The sequence below is a fragment of the Sciurus vulgaris genome (genome assembly GCF_902686455.1).
Source record: "Sciurus vulgaris genome assembly, chromosome: 8".
NCBI classification, from domain to species: Eukaryota; Metazoa; Chordata; class Mammalia; order Rodentia; family Sciuridae; genus Sciurus; species Sciurus vulgaris.
Window position 1 is genome coordinate 12,979,045 of NC_136468.1, and position 26,309 is coordinate 13,005,353.

General features: G+C 52.6%; 1 protein-coding gene across 1 annotated transcript; it reads left to right on the top strand.

Moving 5' to 3' along the window:
- Positions 1-11,545: 11,545 nt before the first annotated feature.
- TRPV6 (transient receptor potential cation channel subfamily V member 6) lies at positions 11,546-26,274 on the top strand. The gene is made up of 15 exons (XM_079150840.1): positions 11,546-11,966; positions 19,519-19,616; positions 19,732-19,854; positions 20,225-20,362; positions 20,661-20,759; positions 20,884-21,056; positions 21,527-21,673; positions 21,755-21,967; positions 22,275-22,361; positions 22,461-22,537; positions 22,775-22,940; positions 23,298-23,364; positions 23,739-24,007; positions 25,095-25,201; positions 25,574-26,274. The coding sequence occupies exons 1-15, from the start codon at positions 11,839-11,841 to the stop codon at positions 25,875-25,877; spliced, it is 2,196 nt and encodes a 731-aa protein (XP_079006966.1). The 5' UTR covers positions 11,546-11,838; the 3' UTR covers positions 25,878-26,274.
- The last annotated feature ends 35 nt before the right edge of the window (positions 26,275-26,309 follow it).

Consider the following 26,309-nt stretch of genomic DNA (forward strand, 5'->3'; position numbering starts at 1 on the left):
AGTCACTGGGATTGCAGACCTGCACCATTGTACCTGGCTTCTTTACTTCTTAAAAGTGGTTAAAAAATAACTGCCTTTGAGTGGAGTTGTAGTAATTAAAGAGAGCAATGAGATGAGTAGAAACACCTGCAAAGGATAAAACCAATGCAAACGCAATTTTTCCAGCTTAAATATACATGTGGGTGGGGGGAGAGAGGGGCCGAGGAAGGAAGGAAGGAAGAGGTGAAGGGCAAAGAACGATGAGGAATATCCGAAGGGAGAGGGAAAGGGCGCAGATCCCAGCAGCAGCGCTCTGGGACAGGCCTGCACTGTGACGGAGGAGGAGCTCGAAGACTCCGCACTTGCCCTCAGGAGCTCAAGGGAGAAGGGGAGAGAAAACATGGCCAGACCTCTGTACCACGGGCCATGTGTGAAGGGTGAGATCAGAGAGCAGGGGTTCTCCTCCTGCCCTCCTGCCTGATGGAGCTCCAGGGACAGGGACAGGAAGTAGAGCAAGAGAAATACTGCTGCTTCTGTCTCCGAAATTCTGCAGATACCCAACCTGGTCCCCATTCTCCCCTCATGCACCCACCCCTGGCTACTTCAGAATAGAACGCAGAACATTCTGGCTCCTGCCTGCCTCATCGGCTAGAAGTAGGGAAGCCATGGGGAGGTTTTATTCCCACGAGCATCACAGGACTTGACAGGGGATCCCCTCCGGGCGGTTTCATTAATAAGGTTCTGAGTCCCGGTGAGAAGGACTGCGTTGTACCTGGGCAGAGGCTCTGCTTGCAGCCAGAGGCCAGCATCCTTCCCCCTGAGCTGTACCTGGAGCAACGCAGGCTAAGGTGCAGGATACTGGTGCTGAGGGAGATGGAGAAGAGGAGGAAGGAGAAACCAGGAGGAGGAAGGGCCGGGGGCTCAGCCAAGACTGGGCAGTGAATGGAGTTGGAGAGAGAAGGGCAAATGGTGGCCCCTTGGCACCGCTAAGATGACTCAGTGAGAAAACTCCATGTAGGGCCGAGGGTCACTTACCTCATTGAGCCATGCCTCTTATTCCTTAAAGGTTAATGAGGGAAAGATGAGAAATGTGCAGGGAAAGACACACTTTGACCAGGTCACTGGTGTCACACTGACGGGAGAGGCTGGGGAAGTGTGGCCCCCTTTTCCTGCCTGTAAGGGCAGCCAGGCAGGAGCCACCTGGGGAAGGGCTGGACACACCTTCTTTCTACTTCTCCCTCTTCTTTGTCATCCTTGGGATTGAGGAGGCGGCAATTAGGGCCAATTGGGCCCGAGGGAGCAAGGGCTTGTGCAAGGCCTGGCTGCAGCTGGGAAAACGCAGCAGTGTGTGACCGCTCTTCCCTCTGCTGTGCAGGGTATCTGAGAGGGTGCTGCTCAGGCTTTCCCAAGGGGCACTCTGATCCACAAAGCCGGCTCTCCTCTCCCTTCTCCTGTGGCTGTGTTCCCTGCTCCTTCCTGACCAAGCCTGGAGTCAACCAAGGGAACCAGCACAAAGTCGCTCCCTTCCCTGGCAGCATGACCCCCCTTTCCGGACCACCACCATGGGCTTCTCTGGCCGGTGACTTCTTCAGGTTCCTGAAAACCTGAGGTTGCTGGGAGCAGGGCTCTCTGGGGGACCAAGCCCTTTGGAGGGGATGGGTGCACATGCAAACCTGGGCACAGTCCCCATCCCTGCACATGGGACTAGCTGGGGTCCTTGGTCATCAGACCACGATGACAGTAATTCCCCACGTGTCTAGCTGGCACAGCTGTGACAAGAGAGCGCCGTGCGGAAGCAGCAGCTGAAGTTCTCCTGATGTAGGAATCACAGCGCTGTCTTGGGCCGCCTCTGGCTCCCTCTCCTTTCTCGTGGCCTGGCTTTTCCTCAGCCCTGTCTGGGCGCAGCCTTCCAGTTCCGGGATAACAAGACAAGAGAAAGAGCCGCGGCTTCACGATGGTGACCCCGGCCCAGTCCTCGTAGCCTCTCTCAAGCTCCTGGGTCAGAGAGCATTACCCCCAGTGAATGGCCAGCTCTTTCTTCCAGGGACTCCTGGACCCCGGGCCTCACTTTCCTCCTGTTCTCCCATATAAACCACAAACAGAGAGGCCGGCAGCACATTGGTCCCAGTGAGTCTTCCTTCCCTGAGAGACACCGAGGTCTCTGCCCCTTCACTCTCCCTCCATGAGCAAACCTGGTGGCAGGAAGAAGACAATTGCAAGGCTTTGTGGCCATTGTTTAAACCCCTCCTGGTCTCAGGTCAGTGACCACTCCCTTCCTGGGGTCACAGGCTCCTGAGATGGGCGAGTTCAGTTCACGAGTGTGGCAGTGGCTGGGGCACAGGTGCCTTTGCTGCATGCACCCCGCCCTCCTCATCCCAGCTGCTGCTCCCTACCCACCTTCTCTAGGACAATAAATCTTTCAAGAGCAGATGGCCAGCCATTTCTGTGTGTAGGCTGAGAATTGACCAACACCCCCCAATCCTTACTGGCATGTGTGTGCGCGCGCACGTGCACACCACACACAAACACACACACACACCTGCCACCTTCCTTTTTCCCCTGTTACCTTCAGGGGCCCCTCTTACACACTGACCTACCTTTGCCCTTGGGGCCCCAGAAAGGAAAGACATCTACTCGATGACTTGCAATTTCCTTGGCACAGCTCGCTCTTCACAAAACACTGTTCAACATAAACTCTGCCAAGTGCTCTCATGGGGAGAAAGAAGAATTCTGTGTGGGTTAGCTTCTTCCTTGGAGACTCTGAGCAAGGGAAAGAGGTAAGTGAAGGAAGACCATTAATGCTGTCGGTCGCCTTGCATTGGAGCAGGAGGAATGGGATTGGGAAGACCGGGAAGCAGGGATGAGTCCCAGCTGTGTGGGATTAGATGCAGAGGAAAGAAAAGGGAAAAGGTGGCATTTGAGAGGAACGTCCAGGGGTGAGCTGGAGCTTGCAGACCAGGCTGGTTAGAGAGCGGATTGGGAAATGTCATAGACACTATTTATACCCTTCTTAAGTCAACTGTGAATAAGGGAACTACATGTATGCAGTCTCTTCTGGAGGGACGGGGCCAAGAAGTGGGATGGAAGATACGGAAACTTACCCTGTACAGGTGGCAACAGTCTGAGATTGGAATTTGCTCTGGTCGCATGGAGGGAGGGTAAGCTGGTTACTGAAAGGTCCCCAAGACAGGAAAAAGCTGCATGAGGAAGACTGAGGGAACAGGAACAGACTGTTACTGTGCGTTGGTCACGGCCCAGGCGCCTCTCCTAATTCTCCTGAGCCTGCAAGTGAGCTCTTGTTATCCTTGCTTTCCAGACAGGCGACTAAGGGCCAGAGAAGGGTGAATTCCTTGTCCGAGGTCAAGTGACGATGAACGTGCTCGTTTTGCAGACAAGGAAGCTGAGGCTCAGAGGTGGACTAATTTGCCCAAGCTCATTCAACCAGCCATTAGCAGAGTCTGATTTTAAACTCCAATGCATCGGGCCCCAAAGCCTGGGTTTCCACTGGAGGCTGGAGAGCCCCTGAGACAAGACAGATCTGTCTCTACCGAAAGCAATTTCCTAGAGTCTTCGATTTCAAATACTCCCACCTGAGCAAAGATGATAAAACAAATGACTTGCATTCCTATGACATTTTATAGTGTGTAAAGTCTTTTCATGTCCATTATTGTCTTTAATCCTAACAACAACCCTATAAAGTTAACAGAGCAGGATGAGTGTCCTCATTTTACAGACAAGGAAGTCCATTCTCAGATTATCTGATTGAGGTCATGGATCTCGCCAGTACAGAGCAGTACACTAACCCAGGACTACCAACTCCCTTGTTTGTATGGACAGCTGGACAAATCCAGACCCATGGAGGGTGGGTGGTGCTACCCTCACCACAAAGTCCTTAACAAGGGCAGACACAGAAAAAGAGATCCAGAGATGCCCGGTGCACTGCCAAGCACACAGCACTCATGGACCTCAGACAAGGAGGGTGCTTTCATAGATGGCCCTCAGGAATGGGCAGAAGCCTCGGTCACCAGTCACACCCCATCCCCTTTAGGGCTGGCTTCCTGTGCACCCCTGTGCTCTGAAGCTTCTTTCCTTTCTCTGGTCTGTGTGACTTTAAGCTCAACTCTGACTGTAAAATGGTTCGTGGACATTCTAGTAGCTCAGAGGCTCCTGAGCTACTAGACACTCCAGAGTCGGCTCCTGGAGTTGCGGACTTCAGCAAAGCAAGGAGGGGGAGGAGGCAGGAGAACTGCCCTCAGGGCACAGCATGCAGTTTGTGATAATGTAATGATAGGTCAACAGGTTTCTATCTAGAGATTGTTAGATTCTAGCCAATGCCCGCCCACCTCCACTCCACCCGACTTCCCACTGCCCCATGCATGTTCCAGGGCAGGCGTGCTGAATAAATTCAGGTGGCACATTCTGACATCACCATGTCTCCTCTCCTGGGATTATATGTGGACAGGGGAGGAAAGAGAGTGGCAGAGTAGTTAAGATTTTCTTTTTTCTTTTTTCAATTTCCTAGTTCCTGTTATTGTCGTGAGTGACAAAGGACCTCAGGCTCTTGGTTCCTAGGTAGATTCAGAATTGCCCAACAGCCACCTAGAGAATGTACTATTTGGCTTCCGGCCCTCCCTTGTACCCAGCAGGGACACCACCTTCTGGCCCCCTTGGTTCCTGTCTCTCCACCCTCCTCTCTGCCTCCCAGCGTACCCAGCCCAAGTATCTGCCACAGAATCTGCCCAGCTCCTCACACCCTGGTCTGGTGCTGACCTCCAGTCCAGGGGATGCAGATGGTGGGCCTGGCTTCCACTCCATCCCAAGGGGAACCACAAGCCCCAGCCACGGGAAAGGGCATTTCATGCCCTGACTCCAGGACTCAGGTTCTCAGGGGGCCCCTCACTCCTAGTTCATTTCCCCCTCCATTCTGCCCCTTCCTTATCCCTCTGTCTCTCTGCCTGGACTCCTAGGACCTGGGCCTTCAGGAGGAAACACTCTTCTTGCTCCTCGTGCGTCCCCTCCCACAGCTTGCATGTGTCTGTACACATTAAACAATCACCCCTACTCTTAGACAAGTCTGGCATTTTACTTGGTTTTTATGACGGTGGTGGGGTGTTGGGTGAGTGCTTGTGTTAAATAAATAGAATTTGAAAGAGTTCTTATCGCTTGCTGCCCTTTCACTGAGTGTGTTGGGTTGGGGAGAAAAAAATAAGTGCAGGTGGGAACAAATCGGGGAAAGATCAGTGATAAATTTGGCTGCCAGCAGGGGCCATGGCTTCTGGACTAAACGCCCTTGGAAAGGGGTCTGGCAACTGTGATGAGCTTCGGGATAATGGTCAGGTCCTGTCTCTGGGCCCCAACCAATGCTATCTATTCTAGGCTCTAGGGCCCCACAGCCCTGGCTCAGAGGCCACAAGATTCTGGCAGAGGAGAAATAGTTGGTGGTGTAGGGCCTGTAGCCTGGTGACACTACCCGGGAGCAGAGAGCCAGCCTACTGCTGCCTTGTCACAGGGGCCACACACCTTGTTCCCTCCAGAGCTCTGGGTGTCGCCATGGTTGGGGAGCTTCACCCTTCCCCACCCAGAGCTGGAGGTGATCAGAGGCCGTGTGCCCAGGTTCTTCCCGCTACCCTCTCCCTCTCCTCTGTGCCTGGTGGAGCCTCTGCCAGTGTCTTTCACACACAACGGCCACCTAGCCTGGGAAAGATGAGACCCCTGCTGCATCGACATGATGCTGCATCGAACTCCTTCCTTTCCACAGCCGGAAACCCAGGAGAGCTTCCTGGGGGAGCAGGGGCTGGAGAAAAGAGCAGGGAAGTTGAGACATGAAATCTTTAGTTTTGCAGATCAGGAAACCAATGGTAAGTGACTTGGTCAAGGTCAACCAAATCATTTCTGGCTGAATCAAGATGGTATTGCAGCTGTCCCGATCACAAACAAATTGTTCTCCGCTCTGTTTTCCTCTCCCAGAAAGCCAAACACCTCGGCACATTCTGCGTACTTGTAAAGCTCATTGGCAGATTCCATGCACTTCTGCAGCCTGTCCTGGTTGGTTGGTTTTGGTGCCTGAAAGAGAGTAGTTTGGAAAGGGTACAGTGGGGTGAAGGGGACTGGGGTCCCTCAGGTTTGGTGAGGAAGAGGCAGAGGCAGAAAAATGCAGCCTGGGGAAAAGAAGGCCCACAGGGCTGCAACTCACCCAGGGGCAGGTTGTGGACTTTGACACCTTTCACACGTCAGTCATATCTCTAGGGGGCCCTGCCTGGGCATAGGCCAAGACTCTAGCCTGGTGCTAGGTGGGTCAGGGCCAAGCTAGTGGAGTCCCTGAGTCTCATGGTCTTCCTCTAGATCTCGGAGCTTCCCCTCATAAATCCGGGAGGTCCAGCGCCCATCCCACCCAGACCAGACCTCAACCCCTCCCCTGACATCTTCTGGATGGGGCACTAAGGAATAAGGTGCTCAGACTCCCCGTCAGGGTGAGAGGTGCCATCATCTACATGAGCACTCTCAGAGTAGGACCAAGCAGTCTCCAGCAGAGTGTCCGGAGACACTCTGCTGGGAGGGGTAAGGGAGAGGGGTAAGACTGGGCACCTGGTGCATGGAAACCAATAGGAGGAGGAAGATGCCCCTCACACGTGTTCCTAGATGTCCCTTGGGTATATCCCACAGAGGTGTCAATTCCAGCAGGACTAAATACCTGAGGATTTTGAAGGCTACAGGAAGGAAGCCAGAAAACAGAACTGTGCACACATACACACGATCCTTGGAGAACATCACTATGGCCTAGAGACACATTGCCACCTGAAACACACCATGCATCAATTCAGGTCAAACATCGTTCATATCTGAGACAGTGGACTAGCTGCATGGTGCTGTCGTCATGGCCGCTGCCGCCCACGGGCCCACATCCACCACCAGCTCAGCCCTTCAACCATCTCCCAGGTGGCCCCTCCCCAGCGCACTCAGGGAAGCAGATGTAGAGTCTGAGGCTCCACAATGTCCCCCATGGTGTGAGTCTCCATGGGGTCTAGACAGAGAGGTTGCAGGAAATGAGGGTGGGGACAGGGCTGGAGCTACCTGCTTCTGGGGTGGAAAGGGGGCAAGGGGACTGAAGGCACGCCTTGGTGAAAAATGCTTGACCCTTCTGCTACCAACGAGATCCTGACCCGTGAGAGCTGAGCGACCCACGTGTGAAACCCCGTGGGCGTCCTCTGTCTTCAGAACCACAGATGCTTGAGCGGAAATGGACCTTGGGGGGTTTCAGCACATTGGGTCAGGCAGACACAAACAGGGGAGTGACAGAGTCAGTCAGACATTGCAGTGGAGCACCCCTGTCCCCAGCCCTGGGCAGTGCTGGTGGCCTGCGCAATCCCCTGCTGACCTGTCAGTGCAACTCCACAGGCTTTATGAGTTGGCACCTAGGGCTTGTGAACCCAGTGACTGGAACAAACTCCACGCCGAGTGAGCGCTGGCTTTGACCTCACTGTCCTGCGCAGGCTCCCTCCTTCTGGCCCTGTGGCCAGCCTGGCCAGTCCTCCTCCTGACCACAGAATGAGGAGACACCCTCCATGAGGGTGTGAGGCCAAGGACAAAGAGGCCTAGGTAGAGACAGAGAGGATGAATGGAAAGAGGAAGCAAGAAATCCAGGGCTCACAGAGGCCGCGAGAGGTCCTAGACAGCTGTGCATGCACACACACACACACATCACACACCCGCGCACAAACCACACTGCAGAACACACGACACACACGTGACCTACCACTCACAAAACACATTATACGGACCACACCCATGCACACACCATACAATATAGCACACACCTCCACACACAACACACATTACACACCACACACCTCCACACCACACACGCCCCCCACACCACACACGCCTCATCCCAGGACATGTACATGACTCGCATACCATAACACACACCACACACGTGCACACACATCACATATATACTCCAAATACCACAGGCACACCACGCAAGCATGTGTGTGCACACACACATACACACAGCGTGGAGATTAAGACGGAGGGAGCAGGGACACCTCTGCAGAGTGACTAAGAGTGAAAACCAAGGAAAACGTAGGTGAATGAACAAGATGAGAGTCAAAGCCAGAACAAAACTATGTATGAATCTACTTTTTTGCCTTAAATCAGTGGTTCTCAAAGGAGGATGATCTGGCCAGCTGGGGGACATTGGGCAATACCCACAGAAACATTTGTTTGCTCCAACTGAGGAGAAGGAGAGGCAACTGTCAACTGGTAAATGGCGCCTAGGATGCCGCTAAGCATCCAAAGATGCCTGTACGACAGGCTCAGGCCTGAAAGAAGTTATTTGTTCCAGAATGAAGTGTCCAGGGACTGTGTCTGAAAGGCAGACTCTGTCCTAGACCCCGAATCGGGGGTGTGTCCCAGCTGCTCCTGCACCTGCACGGACACCCAGGGCTCTGGCTGGGAGCCTCTAGCCCTGCGGGGTCCTTCAGTTGACACCTAGGGCCTCACTGTTGCTTAGAGTTTGAGGCTCAGAAGCTCAGCTTGAGGCAGGAAGGGCCGGCTAGAACAAGCTCTTCTTGTGTATCTTGGCCTGCTTTAGGTCCATCCAGGCGGATCCCCCTCCCCCATGGGCCCCACCCGCCCTGAATCTCCCCAAGGCATGATAGGAAACTGCCATGAGGTTGGGGCAGACTAGGTGTCAGCGATCCCAAGTCCATGAACTTGCTGTTACAGCGGGGACTACCGAGAGGGATGGGACTCGCAACACGGAAGTCTTCTCCGATTTGGAGTCTGGATAAGTGATGTGGTTGGAGTGCAGGGCAAGTCTCCCAACCTGAGGCCAGTCCCTGTGACAGCCCTGCTGGGGGCGCCAACCTCCCTCTCACCCTCCAAAATCCCAATCCCAATCCCAATCCCAATCCCGACAGCCTCCTGCTGGTGGACACTCCTGGGCTCCAGGTTGCAGAAGAGATTCTTCCCCTGCATGGTGGAGTGAGCATAGGACCACACCATTCTCAGGATCCTTCCTGTCCCCTGGGAAAGTAATCCTGGGGCTACATCCTCCGGATATGAGGCAGGGAGTTAATGGGGTGCCATTATTGGCCCTCAGGTAGTGTCACTTCCCCACTCTCCCTAACCACTGTCACAAGTACGGGATGTGGGGCCCAAGAATTGAGAGAACAGAGCCACCAGAGCCTGTAGCCAGCAAGCCCCCACTTCTTCGCCTCCTCCCCATCTCGAGTCCATGCTGAATCTTCATTGCGGCGCTGACGCAGGAGAAGGCAACATGAGGTGGCGGAGCTGCAGGGGGGCAGGGATCTGGACACTGGCTCCTCTTTCTGTCCTTCCATAGCCTCCCTTCCTCCCAGGCATGACACACACCTCATGGCCCCATCCCCACCCACCTCCACCAGGGACTAAGCTGGGGTCTTTTCCTGGAGCTGAGTAGCACAGAGGTGTGGGTCACAGGCAGACAAACACTTGGCTTAATGGGCCCAAAGGTCCTGGGTTCAAGGTTTGGATTCCAGCACCTTCCCCCCACCCAGCCCGAACCCACTGACCCTGGGTGGGTGGGGAAGGCAGCTAATCGAACTGCACTGTTTGCTCAGGGCTGTCTGGGCTGGCCCTAGGCCCAACAGCAGGAGCACAAGTAGCTTTCCATTTGTAGGTAGCTCTTCTACGCTCCACCCACAGAGACGCCCCACCTTGCATCCAGGCACTCCCTTCTGCCTACACACATGCTCTCATGCCCACATGTACACACTCCATACAACATGCATGATGCACAGCACCTAAGATACTCATGTGCCATACCACACGTACCCTACACAGACACCGCAGGCACTTAGCACCCATGCCATCATTACACACAAACCAAACAACATATACACAACGCTACACACTGCATGCACACTATACGCCAAACACACAGCACATACATGCAAGCACCCCATAAACAAATACCTCATGCACCACGCAGTCATGCAGAGAACACACACGAACATCAAACCCAGATGCACCTCACCTCCTCGCCCCCATCATCCATACCATCACCATACACTCCAGAGAGGCCACACCCAATACACACGCCACACGCTATACACACATACCGTACACACCAGACACCATAGACACATCATATACACACCACACCTACATAGCACGCATGCATGCACACATCCCATGCACACACACCGAGGCCACACACACCATACACACGACACATATATACGAGTGTGCACACACACCACCTGCACCAAACAGGCACCTCGCAGACACACATACTCCCTGGTTCCAACTTCCCACTCGCGTATCAGAGACAGAAACAAAACATTGCAAAGTTGTGTTTGTGACTTGAAACACCCAGACATCTGCCCCAGGCAGCACAGCCTCAGTTTCTTCCCCATGAGGCAGTTAAACCAGAAGCTCTCCCTGTGGCTCCCAGCTGAGGCTCTCTGTGGCAGGCCCAGTGTGGCCCAGGGGGAGGTGGGGGAGCATCTTTGCAGCAGCGTCCCTCTGTGTGGCTGGGAAATCTCTCACCTCTCTGCTAATTAAGGTGGAGTGCAGGATGGAGCAGAAGGGAGGTGGGCTTCAGAATGGGTGGGTTTGGACCTTGACTCTTCCACTTCTGTGACCTTGGATGGCTTATTTCATCACTTTGAGCTTCAGTTTTCTCTGTGGGAAAATGGGGATAATACCTGCCTCACAGGTTTGTTGGAAGTGTCTGTGGGAACACTCAATTAAAGGGCCCAGCACCAGTAGTGGTGAATAAATGTGGCCTCTACCAAGAAGGCTGCAGGATAAAATGCTTGCAACATTTGTAGCATATTTATACTAATTTTTTTTCTTTGCTGATTATCCAAATTCCAACTGCCAGGCATCCTGTATTTTATTTGGCACCACATCCACAGCATGTTGGTGGTACTGGGAAAGGTCTCCAGAGCTTCAGAGCAGGATCTGCCCACAGCTAGATTTTGGGCTCTGGCTAAAGAACTCGAGATGGATTTTACATCTTTAAAGGTGGAAACAAAACAAAACAATTTCCCACATCCCCACAAACACAAAACGAAGAAGAATGTGCATCAGAGACTTCATAGTTGGCAAAGCCTGCACTATCGGGCCCTTTACAGAAACAGTTTGCTAACCTGAAGTTGGTTAGAACCAAGAACCTTTGCTAGTTTGATATGTATTCTAGGCCCAGCAAGAGGTTTAACTGGAGGACTCAAGAAGACCTAAGTCTCCAGGAAAAGGAGCCAAGGAGACCCTGAGGAGGAGGAAGGGGACTATAAGAAAGGGGGCTCCCTCCTATGGCCCCTCTACCCAAGGAAGGGACCTAGCCCTCCTCTTCCTCACTGCCTGGAGTCTCTCAAGTAAGACTGACCTGTCCAGGCCTTCCCAAGAGAGGTCACTGGGTGTCCCAAAGTCCAGGGGAGAATTCTCTAATCTCTTTGAAGGCCTCCCCTGCAGTGACTGGCCTGGGGGCAGGGAGAGAGTCCCAGGGTGGAGAATGAGAGGAACTGACGCAAGGCCCCCTAGTAGGCAGGACTTGGGGCCTGTCTCTTTAAATCTCAGGTAATTTGGGAGGAGGGAGGGAGTGTCTGCACGGCAGCTCCAGCTCACTCCCAGCAGGAGCTCCAGGCGGACCAGCCCAGCAGAATCCCAGCTCTGCCAAGAGTAACAAACTCCGAGCCCTCTGCAGACAGCGAGGCGGACACGAGGAGCTTCCCGGGACCTCCGCAGGACAAGTAGGAGACGGGACCTCTACAGGGAGAGGGCAGGCCGGCTCTTGGGGTTGCCGATGTGGCCCCAAGGTCGAGCCCAGTCGGGGTCTGGCCTCAGCCCCCCAAAGAGCAGGTCCTGCACTCCATGGGGTTGTCTCTGCCCAAGGAGAAGAGCTTAATTCTCTGCCTATGGAACAAGTTCTGCAGATGGTTCCACAGACAGGAGTCCTCGGCTCAAAGCCGAGATGAGCAGAACCTGCTGCAGCAGAAGAGGTAAGTCCCACCGTCCACTCCTCTTGCCAGTCCCAGGCTCACGCTCCTGTTGACCCCCTTGACCTCTTGTCTTTACCTGTCCCCCCGCACCCCCCCCCCCCCCCGGCTGGGCAGATGGTGTCCCACGGGTCTGAACTGGCTCTTGGGAGCACCTGGTCTCCAGCGTCTTGCCTGTGGGGCTCCCTGTCTGGATGCCAGGTCGGAGAGGTCTGGAGCCTCTCGTTCAGATCCAGAGCCTGTAGTGAGTACCTCCCTCCTGGAAGGTGCTCCACGGGGCCTTGTAGGCGTTGTGGCCTCACGGAGCCCCTCACCCCAGAGGGTCTGGCAGTCAGGCAAGGCTCGTATATTCTCTTCTCTGTGCGCCCCAGCACGATCTCATGGTGGAAACACAGGGCATACACGCATGCTCACGGGAACGAGGGCATGACCGAATGGGTAAAGCGGAGAGGGGACTGCGGACACTAGTGATCTTGAGTAGGACAAAATGTGAAATAGTTATCATCTCTGCATTTATCTCAATCAGACCTTGACCGAGGCTGCACTCCATTCCAGCACTGGACAGGACTGGGGGTGGGGCATGGGTTCCTGGCCAAAATACCAGATGTGCTAAGGACCAGGCTCACCCACCTTCTCGCTTTGGTTGGGGGATTTGAGAGGTTCTCGAGTTTGAGCCCTAAGCAAATCTCATTGTCGTCTCCAGCCCTGAAGACCTTCCTCAACTCACTTGACTCCTACCCTTCACCCCCAAATAGCAGCTCAGAGCTGGAGTTGGGAGCAGGAGAGAAGAGAAATCTGTAGGATCTTGGAGCCATCCTGCTGTGTCTCCCCTCCGTTTTCTAATGGATTTCCTCACCCAGTTGATGACATACTAGAAGGAAGTTTTGACCCTTGGGATTTTCCCTGGGCCCCTAATGAGGCAGATAATATGTCTCTTCATAGAAGAAAATCTGAAGATTTTGTGTCTTGGAGTTTTTCTCCATCTCAGAAAGCAGGGGTCTGCCTAGGCTGACTGGAAAACTGCCTGGGGTTTCCTCTGCTTTTGCTCAAGAATTCTGGGCTGGGATGTGCCTTTCTTTGAGTTGTGACTTCCTGTCTCTCACATCAGCCACCCACCTCTCTCCCCCTAGGCCTGGGAGAGTGGGGGCTGGGACACATGTCTGGCTGATGACGTCTTGGGGCAACAGAATGGCATTGTTGTTGAAGAATAGGTTGTCACTGGCTCACTGGCTCTTCCCACTCCTAGGACACTAGGACTGGGGGCACCAAATCCTGGCTGAGTTAGGTCACTTCCAGTATCTCCGTTTCTTCATAAGACCACCTGGTGGGCCCATTCTGCCATAGATGGGGACTCCCCTCTCTTCCCTGACATCTGACCGCTGCATCTATTTTGTTTCTTGCCTCTACCTCTAGATACCAAGTGTGCACAATATTACCTCCTCTTTGGATGGCACTTCCCAGGAGGAGCTGATATTTTCTGGAAGGGGGGCTTTCCTAGTCTATGTGGTCAACTAGACAAAGGAAGACACATTGGCAATTAGAAAATCATGGGATGGTCATGCAAATAAGGACAAGATGGCTAGGTGAAGATTGAGCTGAGGAGAGACAGGGACAAAGGATGTATCAAGAACCTGGCACTGAAATAGTTCCCAGCTCCTACCTTGTGTCATGTGATCTCAGATGTGGGCTGTGGAGGTAGGTCCTCATGTCCCTGTAGGAATGAGGCAGGCCCAGGGTCCACAAGGGAGGAAGAGGTGAGTCAGAACGTGTGCTGAGCAGGACTTGGAAGGGAAATTTGGGGTGGGGTCAGGTGGGATTCCATGGATGGTCCAGTGAGAAGGGGTTCTTTCTTGGGTCTCCATCAGACAGCCCCCTACTTAACTCTGGTGTTATTGGGGTCCAAGTTGAGTTCTCAACCTTCTCCCATTTCTTCCAGATCACCTCTCCCTCTGGTTTGATTTTTTTTCATTTCCTTGAAAATGCAATATTTATTGCATTGAATATTTGTTGAGCATAAGATATTCCACTAGGTTTGGGAAATGAATAGGACACGTTCCTACTCTCAAGGGCTCACATTCTGAGGGGCAAAGTATACCAAAATTCATCTACACAAGGCCCTCTGCAGCTGCAGATTCAATCTCTTTTCTTTTTCTTTTTTTGTCTGTGGTGCTAGGGATGGAAGCCAGGCAGGGTCTTGCTCATGCTAGGCAAGAGTTCTACCACTGAGTTATATTCCCAGCCCTTGCATCTGCAAATTCAACCAACCTTGGAGAGGAAATAACTGTTTAAAAGTTCTGTTGTGGCTGCCATGTACTGTGTGGTTAGGCACATGACGGTTGTGTTTGTACTGAACATGGGTGGACTTCTTTTTCTAGTCACTATTTCCCAAACAGTAGGGTATAACAACTATTGACAAAGCATCCACATCAACTTGGGTCTTACAAGTCATCTAGAGACATGTGTAAGTTGTATGCAAACACCACACCATAGTATAGAAAGGACTTGACCGTCTATGGATTTCCGTATCTGTGGGAGTCCTGGATCCAGTCCCCTTTCCAGATGGGAGGGATGACTGGATGTGGTTAAAGATGAGCTTGGTCAAGGTCACCAGAAGGATACAGACCCGTGTAAAGGGAGCCCAGAGGAGGAAGCCGCAGTATCTGATTTCTGCTGAGAGCGATCATAGAGGCTGCCCAGTCCCTCCCATGCTGGCACCTTCTCTCTGCGCTGGACAGTTTTCTACATGGATAGCACAGGTGAACTGAAGTGTCTGAGAACACTAAGCCCTGGCACGCCCCACGTACCACATACTCCTGCCTCGGCAAACACACGCACATCTGCTTGCATGTATGTCCATCTACTCACACGAAGAAATTGTGGCAGTTAAAAAGATGGCCAGGCTCCAAGTCTCTAAAGTGCCACTTTCCCCAGATTTTGGCTTCCTCATCCCATTGCCAGGAGTCTCAGCTGGAGGGAGGTGACCCACAAGTGCCCAGTGAACACCGCCTCCCACACATGATTGCTCTCTTCTTCCTCTGTGGTCACCACCCCAGGCATACCCCCCACCTCCCAAGAAAAACCAGGAGGAGCCATAAAACTTGAAGAACCACATAATTTAGTGGTAAGAGCCCGGGGCTATGTTCTTGGCCAAGCTTTCTGCCTTTTAACCCTGTGTAATCTCTGGTAATAACTTGGCCATTCTGCCTCAGTTTACTTTTCTAAAAAATGGAAGAATTACTCCACCCGTGGTAGAGGGTTATAATGGGCAAAAGTGAGATGTTGCTTTGGAAACTGAATGGTACGTTTAACAAATGGGATTATCATGATAAAAAAAATACATAGCAGTAAAAAGGGCAACTCCCCAAGGTGGGGAGCATCACAAGGGCTATGAACTTCCTCCGAGCAGAACAGGACAGAATCTACCAGAAGGTGTACTGAACCATACTGTGTATTACTCCATCCCCACCACAAAGGCACATTCATCTGAGAGGACGTTTTGGGAGAAACCTATGGGAGGGACGTGACTCCACAGGGTCTCCTCTGTGGTCTCTAAGCCTCCTTCCAACCCTGATTAGCACAAAGAACAAGGACAGAGAGATGGCTAATGGGGCACTCCTCCCAGCTCTGCCTCTGCCTTGCTTGGATAAATCACATCAGAGCTCTGGGAATCTGTCTCCATCTGTCACGTGAACAGATTAGACTCCATTTCTGGGGACTTTCTAATCTTAATCTTCTGATTTGAGCTTTTGCTGTAGACACTCTCTATCCTGCTGTTTTCTTCAGCACCAAAAGCAAAACTTGACAGGTGTACATGGCACACATAGATATACAAGTACCTGAGAACCCGGAGCACAGTGGGATCCAGGGACAGAGAGGAGGGAAGTCAAGCACCCTCACTTGGTGGCCCAGAGGTGGCCTGAGTGGAAAATCATTGATTTGTCTTCACAGCAAAAAAATGTGCTAGGTTTTGTGCCAGGAGCCCCATAGCCGGGTTTCTACCAATTGGTGTTCAATGTAGACTTCAATTTTATAATTAATCGACCAGTAAAACAAAACATTCTAGAACCTGAAAACACCTCTCCTAATGTGATCATTTCAGATTTGCTCTATAATTCTTTTTGCTACTTAATCAGCAGGAGCTTAAATGGCCTCACCTTTGTGTTTCTTCCTTACTTGAGTATTTAATGATCTGTTAGAAAATATTTTGTATGTAGTGAATTTCTAATTCTCTTTCATGTGAAGAATCCTTTTTTCAATGGATTATGAACACTTGTACCTAAGTCAGGGCTTCTCTACTTTGGCCTGATTAACATTCGGGGCAGGGTAGCTCTGTGGTGGGCGCTGTCCTACTCAGGATGTTTAGTAGCATACCTTCCCTCTACCCACCAGATGCCAGGAGCATACCCTGCCCCTCAGTTGTGATCTAAACTCCTGTGATGGCTTTCATTGGAGAATCTACAAGCTTCTTTGATGCTCTTTGCACTTTCCTATGGAGCCTGAGAAAACTCAGAGATTTGGGGGCCTTTCTCCTAACTACCGAGAACCTCAGCTTGGGCTTTCTCTGCTGTCCCCTGGTGGCCCTATTTTATTATTGCAAGTAATGGCTCTGCCTGATACCATGGAACCCATTCACACACCTGCCCAACTTTTTGCTGGATTCTGGAATTTACAACCAGAAGAGGCTGTTGTCCTACAGACTTTGCTGGGTTGGGTTATAAGTTGTTTCTTCACCCAGGGTGTGGTCTGACTAGGTTGCCAGATAAAATCCAGGATACCCAGTTCAAGGTGAATTTCAGATAAACAAAGAGTAAGTTTTTTAGTATAAGCATGTCACAAATATTGCATGGGACATACTCACACTAATAAAAGAAAAGTAGTGGATCTAAAATCAAAAGTTAACTATGCATCTTGTATTCTTATTTTACAAATCTGACAAACCAAGATTCTCCCCAGGCCCACTAGGATATCTGCAGAGGCAGGAAAAGGAATATGGAGGGAATGGAGGCAGAGAGGGACATCTGCAGGCTTCAGAGATGTATAGGGGCCTCTCCCCTTGAGCCTAGCCTAGTGGAATAGACAGATGATAATTACAACACAAAGAATGGGATGCTGGTATAAAAGTAAAGCCGAAAGAGAGAGTAAAGACCATGCTGGTAAGGGTGCGTGTGTGTAAGTGTGCCCACTCTAGTGCTGGCTGTGTAATATCCACAGAAGAGGAACTTGGGCACATGGCTGGAGCGGTGCTGGTGGTGGTGAAGGAGGAGCAGAAAGCGTTTCTGTAGCCATGTCCACATAGCAAGCGTGCTGCTTTTCATTTAGATGTACGTTTGCTTAAGGTTGGTTCTGGGGTGGTTGCTGGAGAAAATAAGGAGGGGCAGTAAAACCAGGCCACATGTTTGGCCCCTGCTAGGGATTCATCCATTCTGCAGCTAGCACGGGTGAGCACCCACAGCATTCTAGACTTTTCCCCCAGCATTGCAGTGCAGAATAGACAATGAACAATTCAGAGCTGGGGAGTCGATTCTGGGAAGCGGCAGCCCTGTGGGCGCAGGCAGAGGGAGAACTGTGTGCTCTGCGGAGTTCAGGCATGTGGTGAGACCAAAATGCAGGGTGGAAGGAATGAGTGGGAGGAGCAGCGGATGGAAAAATAGTTGCACAGAGACTGTGAAGGACCTCTGTGTTCCCTATCCTTGGGCTTCGAGGTACCCATCCGAATATGGTAAGCTGCGATTGCAGGTGCCATTTAGAAAGATTACCTTGGGAGCATCCAGAAGAATGGGCTGGAGGTACCTAGGGAGCAGGGGAACTAGTTAGGAGAATAGTTGGCTCATCTTGGGCTGGAGAACGAGGACATGAGTTAATGAGGGTAAGCAGGAGCCAAAAGGAAGGGAATGAATGGAGATGGGACTTTAGATGTTGCAGTGACAGGCCTGGTGGCTGCCCATGTGGCCTGGGAGATGTGTGAGTCTTTTTTCCTCTTCTGATCACCACCCCAACCCGTCTCTCAGTAGGTTTCTCGCCACTGCTCACACTTCAGGATGTGAGCTCCTGTTGTTTTTTGATATGTAATATATTTGGTCACATATAAATAAATAGGGTTATTTCATTCGCTCCCATAGAAAGACCAAATGGCTCAAGATCGGGAGAGAAAATCGAATAGAAGGTGACCACATGTCTTAGTTGGGGAAGGTTCTGATTTTATGAGATTTTTAGTTCATCCTCAGAATAAGACTAGAGAAATAATCTGGGCAGTCATAGAAGACAAGTTTGCCCAAAGCAAGTAAGAAGCGGAGAATTAAAAAAGTAAAGACTAAGGAGAAGGAAAATTTTTTTTAAAAAGGCCTATGAATTTAAACTCGGTGAAGCCCAAAAAGAACAAAAGGAAAAATGGGGCCATTCAGACCCGCGTGACATTTGGTGAATGAATCCTCCTGATCGGGCTTTCCAGCTTCTCTGCATCTGTCATCGTTGGCTAGAGTTTATATCTTCACAGGTGCTAATGGTGGAGGTGAGTAGCACCGACTCCCTGTAGGTAGAGAGTGTGAGAAGGCAGGAGCATGTTGCCTCCTACGCTCTAGGTGTGCTGCCTGCATGTGGAGTTTCCTGAGCCTGCCTGGATTTATCACCTCTGGTGTTTTGCACGCAGGGACCACACTCAGATAGCTACTGACTTGAGTGATGCTTCTCAAAGTCTAATATGCACCAGAGTCAGTTGGAATTTTCTTAAATTGCAGACCCTGCTTTTCCAGGTTCAAGGGTGGGCCTGAGAGTCCACCTTTCTTATAAGTGCTTACGAGATGCTAATGATCTCTTTAAGAAGAAAGGGGGTCAGGATAAGATGTGAGAGGAAAGAAGAGTAGGAGAAAGAGAGAGAAATATACAAACAGACAGACAGAAAAAAGAAGAGAGAAGCTATGAAGTGAGGAGGAAAGGAAGCCCAGAATCAGGCCTTTACAAATGGGCAATTATTGCTTTCGGGCTGAACCCCAAAGATGCTACCAACAGGAGGAGGAAAAAGCTGGAATAAAAGGACTTTGCTGAGAAAGTCAAGTAGGCAGAGCATCACAACAGGGAAAAACTGGCTAGCCTCTGCATGTTGGCTTCCTCCGTAAACATGAGGGAGGAACTCCTTGTACCCCTAGTCCATGCGAAACAAGGCTTATCCTGGAGGCAATCTCAGGGCAGCCAGGAGGCTAAGCCAGGACCACTCCAGAGGTAAACAGGTCAAAAGGTGAATGCATACTGGAGTACAACTCCTCCCCGTCACCTGATAGGCAAGATAGCACGGACATGCACTGTACATTCTGGCCCAGCACTCAGGGTATGGCAAGCCAGTCACGACAGTCTCCCACACGTGCTGAAAGAGCAAAACACTGACTGACCAGGTGAAGGAAGACTGGGTGACCCTTGCTCTGCCCTGGCCCCACCTGCCTGGGTCAAGGACCTTGGGGCCCATGGGGCCCAGGTGCAGGTATCTGGGGGAGCACAGCCTCGCCACTTGTTCCACCCATGGGAAGCTCACTGTCACCACTTCTCTCCTCCCATTCCCTGGTAGGATCTGGGAGTCTCCTCTCCTTCTAGCAGCCAAAGAAAATGACGTCCAGGTTCTGAGCAAGCTGCTCAAGTATGAGGCCTGTGAGTTGCACCAGAGAGGTAAGGCTCAGAGCCCGGCACCGGTCTACTGGGTCAGTCCCACTACAGGACTTCCCAGGAGAGCCCGGGACCCGCTCCATAGAAGCCATGTGACTCTTTTCTTTACAAATGCCAGGAGCCATGGGGGAGACAGCACTGCACATAGCAGCCCTCTATGACAACCTGGAGGCCGCCATGGTGCTGATGGAGGCTGCCCCAGACCTGGTCTTCGAGCCCATGACATCTGCGCTGTATGAAGGTGAGGGCCCAGGGGACCAGGATGAGAGAAGGGGCGGTCTGTAGATGTTTCCCGCCGTCTCTGTGAGGGACCATGTGGGAAAACCAGAGGGGGCATCGGAGCCTCCCTACCCTCGCTTCCCTTCCCCAGAAGCCTTCCGTCTTCCTTGCCGTCCTGATGGCACATTGCTAGAACATCTGGCTTCTGAAATGCCAGGGGCCTAGAGAAGGAGAGGAGATGGGGACAGCAGGGTCCCTGGGAACCTTGACACCTGAAGGATTCCTGTCCTCCATCCCAGTCTGCTCTTAGGAAGGAGACCACGGGCTCACACCAGAAAGAGCCTTTCAAGGTTCTAGGGGCAATTTGTGACTGACGGCTGTCTCTGGGCCAGGTCAGACCGCCCTGCACATCGCTGTCATGAACCAGAATGTGAACCTGGTGCGTGCCCTGCTCACCCACGGGGCCAGCGTCTCTGCCAGAGCCACGGGCACCGCCTTCCAACGCAGTCCCCACAACCTCATCTACTATGGTGAGGGACAGGGCCGGTGGGAGGAGGGGAGGTGCAGAGCCACGTACAGGCCAAGGAGGTGGGCTACGCAGGGCCTTGCTGTCAGCGCCATCTGTGGGGAGCAGAGGGGCAGCCCTCACAGGACTTAAGGCCAGAGGCCAATTCCCAGGACCCCTTCAGTACCCTTTCCTTGGGTTCTGCTGGACAAGGGCCCATGTCCTGAGCAGAGACGTGGGAGGAGCAGGCAGTCACCTGGGAGAAACCGCCCCTCGTCTCGTGACCCTGTGGTCTCCTGCCACGGATCTCTCTGTGTCCCCAGGGGAGCACCCTTTGTCCTTCGCTGCCTGCGTGGGCAGCGAGGAGCTTGTGCGGCTACTCATTGAGCATGGGGCTGACATCCGGGCCCAGGACTCCCTGGGTAAGAGCTGAGATGGGAGGGGGTGCTGGGATGCTGCTGGGGTGTGAGGGGAGGACCCCAGGCGGGAGTGGGACCATCGGGGACTGGAGGCCTGTGTCCCCATGCCAGCCCGTGTCCTCCCCAGGAAACACAGTGCTGCACATCCTCATCCTGCAGCCCAACAAAACCTTTGCCTGCCAGATGTACAACCTGCTGCTGTCCTATGACGGAGGGGACCACCTGCAGCCCCTGGAGCTCATGCCCAATCACCAGGGCCTCACCCCCTTCAAGCTGGCAGGGGTGGAGGGCAACACTGTGGTGAGAGGCTCCCCAGCCCTAGGCCATCTCTCTAGTGGCCCACATCCTACTCTGCTGCCCTGGGAGGAAACATGTCAATACACATCCCTGGTGCCTAGGTTCCTGTCTTAGCTCAGACTGGGAATTTCCTCTTGACCTCTGTCTCTCTTGTCCCTATTCCATTTCCTGCCCACTTTCTCTGACCCAAGTATTGGAGATTTAAACCAGATCCATCCTGGCTTCTGTAATGCTCAGGGCCATGTCCCTTATCCAGAGTAGCAACCCTTCCCCTCTCTCATCTTCCTTCCTGAGCTCTAGAGAGTCATGGGGAAGGAAGGTGAACTTAGAAGTCAGACTGGACACGTGTGAAGCTGCCCCCAGATGAGGGGCCGCTGCCCTCTCCAGGGCTTCTCTCCTCCCAGACGTGCTTCTGCTTTACCCTCTGTGGCATTCCCTCTGCCTGCGGCCCTGATGCTCTCCACTTCCCTCAGATGTTCCAGCACCTGATGCAGAAGAGGAAGCACATCCAGTGGACATATGGGCCACTGACCTCCACCCTCTATGACCTCACGGAGATTGACTCCTCAGGGGATGAGCAATCCCTGCTAGAACTTATCGTCACCACCAAGAAGCGGGAGGTACAGGGGTCTCCACAGCGGAGGTGGCTGGTGAGAGGCACCAGGGTCTCAGAGTTACCCATTCTCCTCTTTCTGCTGCAGGCTCGCCATATCCTGGATCAGACTCCAGTGAAGGAGCTGGTGAGCCTCAAGTGGAAGAGGTATGGGCGGCCCTACTTCTGCGTGCTGGGTGCCATCTACCTGCTGTACATCATCTGCTTTACCATGTGCTGTGTCTACCGCCCCCTCAAGCCCAGGACCACTAATCGCACCAACCCCCGGGACAACACCCTCCTCCAGCAGAAGCTCTTCCAGGTGACACCCCAGGAGTGGTAGACGGACAGGGCAGGATGCTGCTCTCTGCTCTTCCTCAGTTTGGTGCCACTGCCTCGTGCTCAAATCCACATTGCTCTCCTCAGATCTGTGATATATGGGTCCAGACTCAACACACACACACACCCACACACACACACACACACACACACACACACTCCAGGAGCTGTCTGAGACTAGGCAGACCTCATGACTTAGAAAGGTCTGGGCTGCTGGCCCTTGGCACCAGGAAAGGTAGGGCAGATGCATGAGAGCCCTGGGTGCTTTGAGCATCTTTTTCTTCCCTCAGGAGTCCTATGTGACCCCCAAGGATGACCTCCGGCTGGTGGGGGAACTGGTGACCATTATTGGCGCTGTGATCATCCTGCTGGTAGAGGTGAGGTGTGGGTGGGATCTGGAGTGAAGCTGTCTGTCCCAGGGATCCAGCCTAATTCAGGTCCTCAAGTGCCTTTTTGTCTCCCCAACTTCTCTTCAGATACCAGATATCTTCAGGTTTGGGGTCACTCGCTTCTTTGGACAGACCATCCTTGGGGGGCCATTCCACGTCATCATGTGAGTCCCCTTCCTCTCACCCGGCCTCCCTTCCCTCCTAGGGCTCGTTTCCCTCCCTGGATTCCTGATTCTCTAACCTTACCTCCAGAGATCCTTCTCTAGGGACATGTGTCCCTATGCATTGAGTGTGCTCAGGCTGAGTCTGAATGTGTGGGGGCTGCCCCAGTGACCCCCTTGCTGCCAGGTCCCCGGGATAATCCCAGCCCTGCACTCATGGCCTCCCTGCTCTCCTCCTAGTGTCACCTATGCCTCCCTGGTGCTGGTGACCATGGTGATGCGGCTCACCAATGCGGATGGGGAGGTGGTGCCCATGTCCTTGGCCCTGGTGCTGGGCTGGTGCAACGTCATGTATTTTGCCCGAGGATTCCAGATGCTGGGCCCCTTCACCATCATGATCCAGAAGGTCAGTGCTTTCCCCCGACACTTCCTAGAGAGAGGTCCCAAACTAAGCATCAGGGAACACTTCTGCAGAGGACCAAATATTCAATATTTCAGGATTCGTGAGCCATACATGGTGTTCGTTGCATATTCTTCTTCTTTTCTTTTTTTAAGCAATCCTTTAAAAATGTTGAAACTATCCAACATTAAAACCATTCAAAAGCCACACCAAACAGGCCAGGTAGATTTGACCTGCAGGCTATGGTTTGCCGACCCACATCTTGGGGTGGGGAGCTGTTAGACAGATTGGCGCTAGACCCGCCATCTCTGGATGGAGCAGTTGCTCAGGGATGTGTTTTCTCTCTGCCTCCTGCCCCTCTAGATGATTTTTGGTGACCTGATGCGGTTCTGCTGGCTGATGGCCGTGGTCATCCTGGGCTTTGCTTCAGGTAAATTGACCATCCAGAATGGGGGCCGTGGATGGAGGGATTGGGGGAACCTACAGATTTCAGAACGTCTCTGGCTAAACTTGGGGAAAGTAGGGAAGGAAAAGACAAAAGTCAGGGGAGGCTGTGCAATGTCTGAGGAAGGGATTCCTCAGAGGTAAGGGAACATTGGGAGTGTTAGGGGGAGCGGTTCTTGGGATCAGGAGGGTGAGTCCTGTAGGAAATAAGGGAACAAAAAACCTGAAACATGGAGTGCTGTGGGCCGAGAAGGAGATCCTGGGGGTGAAGGGAATGCGAAGGAAATGTGCAGCAATGAGCTGGTGTGGGCTGTCATGATACAGTTGCCATGGTAACTCTCACCCCCTTGGGTGGAGCAGCCTTCTATATCATCTTCCAGACAGAGGATCCTGAAGAGCTGGGCCATTTCTATGACTACCCCATGGCACTGTTCAGCACCTTCGAGCTGTTCCTCACCATCATCGATGGCCCTGCCAACTACGACGTGGACCTGCCCTTCATGTACAGCATCACCTACGCGGCCTTCGCCATCATCGCCACGCTGCTCATGCTCAACCTCCTCATCGCCATGATGGGCGACACTCACTGGCGAGTGGCTCACGAGCGGGATGAGCTCTGGAGGGCCCAGGTGAGCTCCCAGTGGCTGGGTAGGTTAGTGCAAGTCATCCTCTTCCTGCCCAAGAAATGCCCATGCTCAGGGAGAAGCAGCAGGTAGTTTGGCCCTGCATATGTTTGGATAGTTATTCCATGGTATGCAAAATAATGCCAAGTGTGCAGAAGAATTGAACTAGCAAAACAACAGAGCAACACCGGACTCTCCGGAAAGAATTCCTCACGGCTTTCTCAACAGTGAAAACCTCAATCTCTTCTAGAATACTCAACAGGAATAAAAGCTGAGAGTGGCCAAAACCACAGTCAGTAAATTTTGCTCCCAAGTGAGAATGGAAGTTTCAAGTTTTCTTGACAATATTTAAGTCTGCAAAATCTGACCCAGAAAAATTGCAAGTGTTAAAAATAATGCCATAAAAACTTCCTATCCCAGCAGAAGCTATCTTCAGCCAAATCATCAGGATGGGCATAAGACAATCAGATGAATCAAATCCCTATGTAAAAATATACTTAGAAAAGAATTGATATCAACAAAGATAATTTCAGCAAAATAAAAATGGAAATTCCAAACACTGGAAGGCATTTAACTATGAAAACAGTGAAACCTAAGCTGACTAAATGAGATTTGCTCCGGGAAATATTTTCCCCTTGAAAATGTATAGATATTAGATTTGCAAGTAGGATGTTTACATCTATAAATGGCCATTATGTGGGGTCAGACTATTCTGAGCCCTTTCAGACCCCTTTCTATTTGCTTCCCTACTCTCCCTGTCTTCCCTGGAACAAGGTCTCTCCTTCTAAGGGAATCTCTGCATCCCAGCTGACCGCCAGGGTTTGCCATGAATGTCAAGTCTGGGGTGAAGACTTGTGGGGCTCAAGTCCCATCAAACTCTCCTCCACAGAAGAGACTCAATCCAGTTCTAACCACTCTCCCAGATCAGGGGCGTTGCTCATCCCTCTGGGAAGCCATGAGCTGCGAGTTTCTTTGCTGCTGGAAAACTTGTCTCTGCTGGGCTGCCCTTTCTCCCCGGCTCTTCTTCTCAATCTACATTGCCTCGTCTGTACCTGGGCTCCTTTTTGACTTGCCCTCTTGTCCTCACACGCAGGTGGTAGCCACCACAGTGATGCTGGAGCGGAAGCTGCCTCGCTGCCTGTGGCCTCGCTCGGGAATCTGTGGGAGCGAGTACGGCCTGGGGGACCGCTGGTTCCTGCGGTAAGTGATGGTGCTGGGTGGCATCCCCCGAGCAATGACTTTTGCAGGGTACCCTTTGCTCAGACAACCTCCTGCTCCCAGGGGCCCCATGGAGGCCTCTGTGCCCCCTAGGTTTCAGATCCATTGACGGGATCACAGCTACTGAGGAAGTGGCCCCATCAGGAGCATCCTGAGAGCTGGTGGACCAGAGCCTGCTATTTCCTGGGCCCTGGCTGCTGCGGGCCAGGTGTCCCATGCCCATGCCAGTTGCAGGGAAGAAAGGCCAATGATGGTGGGCTGGGGGGCAGGTGGATAGGAGAGAGGCACTGGTCTTGCATCTGTTCTTCAGTTCCTGCTCCTCAGGTGCTCAAGTCCTCCTCCTGCATCCCACAGGGTGGAAGACAGGCAGGATCTCAACCGGCAGCGGATCCGACGCTACGCACGGGCCTTCCAGCAGCAGGAAGTCCTCTGCTCCGAGGGCTTAGACAAAGACTCAGGGGGAAAACCAGAGCTGGGCCGTCCCTTGGGCCCCCACCTGTCCTTCCCTACACCCTCAGTGTCTCGAAGCACCTCCCGTAGCAGCATCAACTGGGAAAGGCTCCGGCAAGGGACCCTGCGGAGGGACCTGCGGAGGGACCTGCGGGGGATGATCAACCAGGGCCTGGAGGATGGGGAGGGCTGGGAATACCAGATCTGAGTGCTCACTCCACTGCGAGCATGAAAACAAAACAAAGCAAAAACCAACAAAAACCTAGAGGTCGGAGAGAAAGGGGGCATACCAGGAACACTAAGCACATTGGGAATTACTGCTCCAGGTCTCCAGGATGCCTTCAGCTGGGCTAAGAGAAGCTGAGGCTATGGTCCTCACCTTGTCAGAGGCCTTCCTCCTTCTCTTACGGAAGTCCCATTGCACGTCAGAGCACTTTAAGGACAGGTCTGCCTTCTCAGGCACCTGTCTCCACCCCTGTGTAATAAGTGGGAAGGGAGAGAGCCCTTCCCAGGGTGCTCCAGACAGTTGAAGAGGGAAGCGCTGGGCTTACGGAAAGGCGCGTGGGAGGGAGACAGGCACCTTTCTAGGGGTAAAAAAGCTGGGCTGAGTCTCACCACTTTCCAATAAAGTCATTTCCTG

What these genes read in the sequence shown, in the direction of transcription:
- TRPV6 (XM_079150840.1), top strand. Translation starts at nt 11,839, where the DNA reads ATGGGGTTGTCTCTGCCCAAGGAGAAGAGCTTAATTCTCTGCCTATGG. An exon ending in CCACAACCTCATCTACTATG is followed by an intron (nt 20,363 to 20,660) that starts GTGAGGGACAGG and finishes CTGTGTCCCCAG; the next exon opens with GGGAGCACCCTTTGTCCTTC. An exon ending in ATGAGCTCTGGAGGGCCCAG is followed by an intron (nt 24,008 to 25,094) that starts GTGAGCTCCCAG and finishes CCTCACACGCAG; the next exon opens with GTGGTAGCCACCACAGTGAT.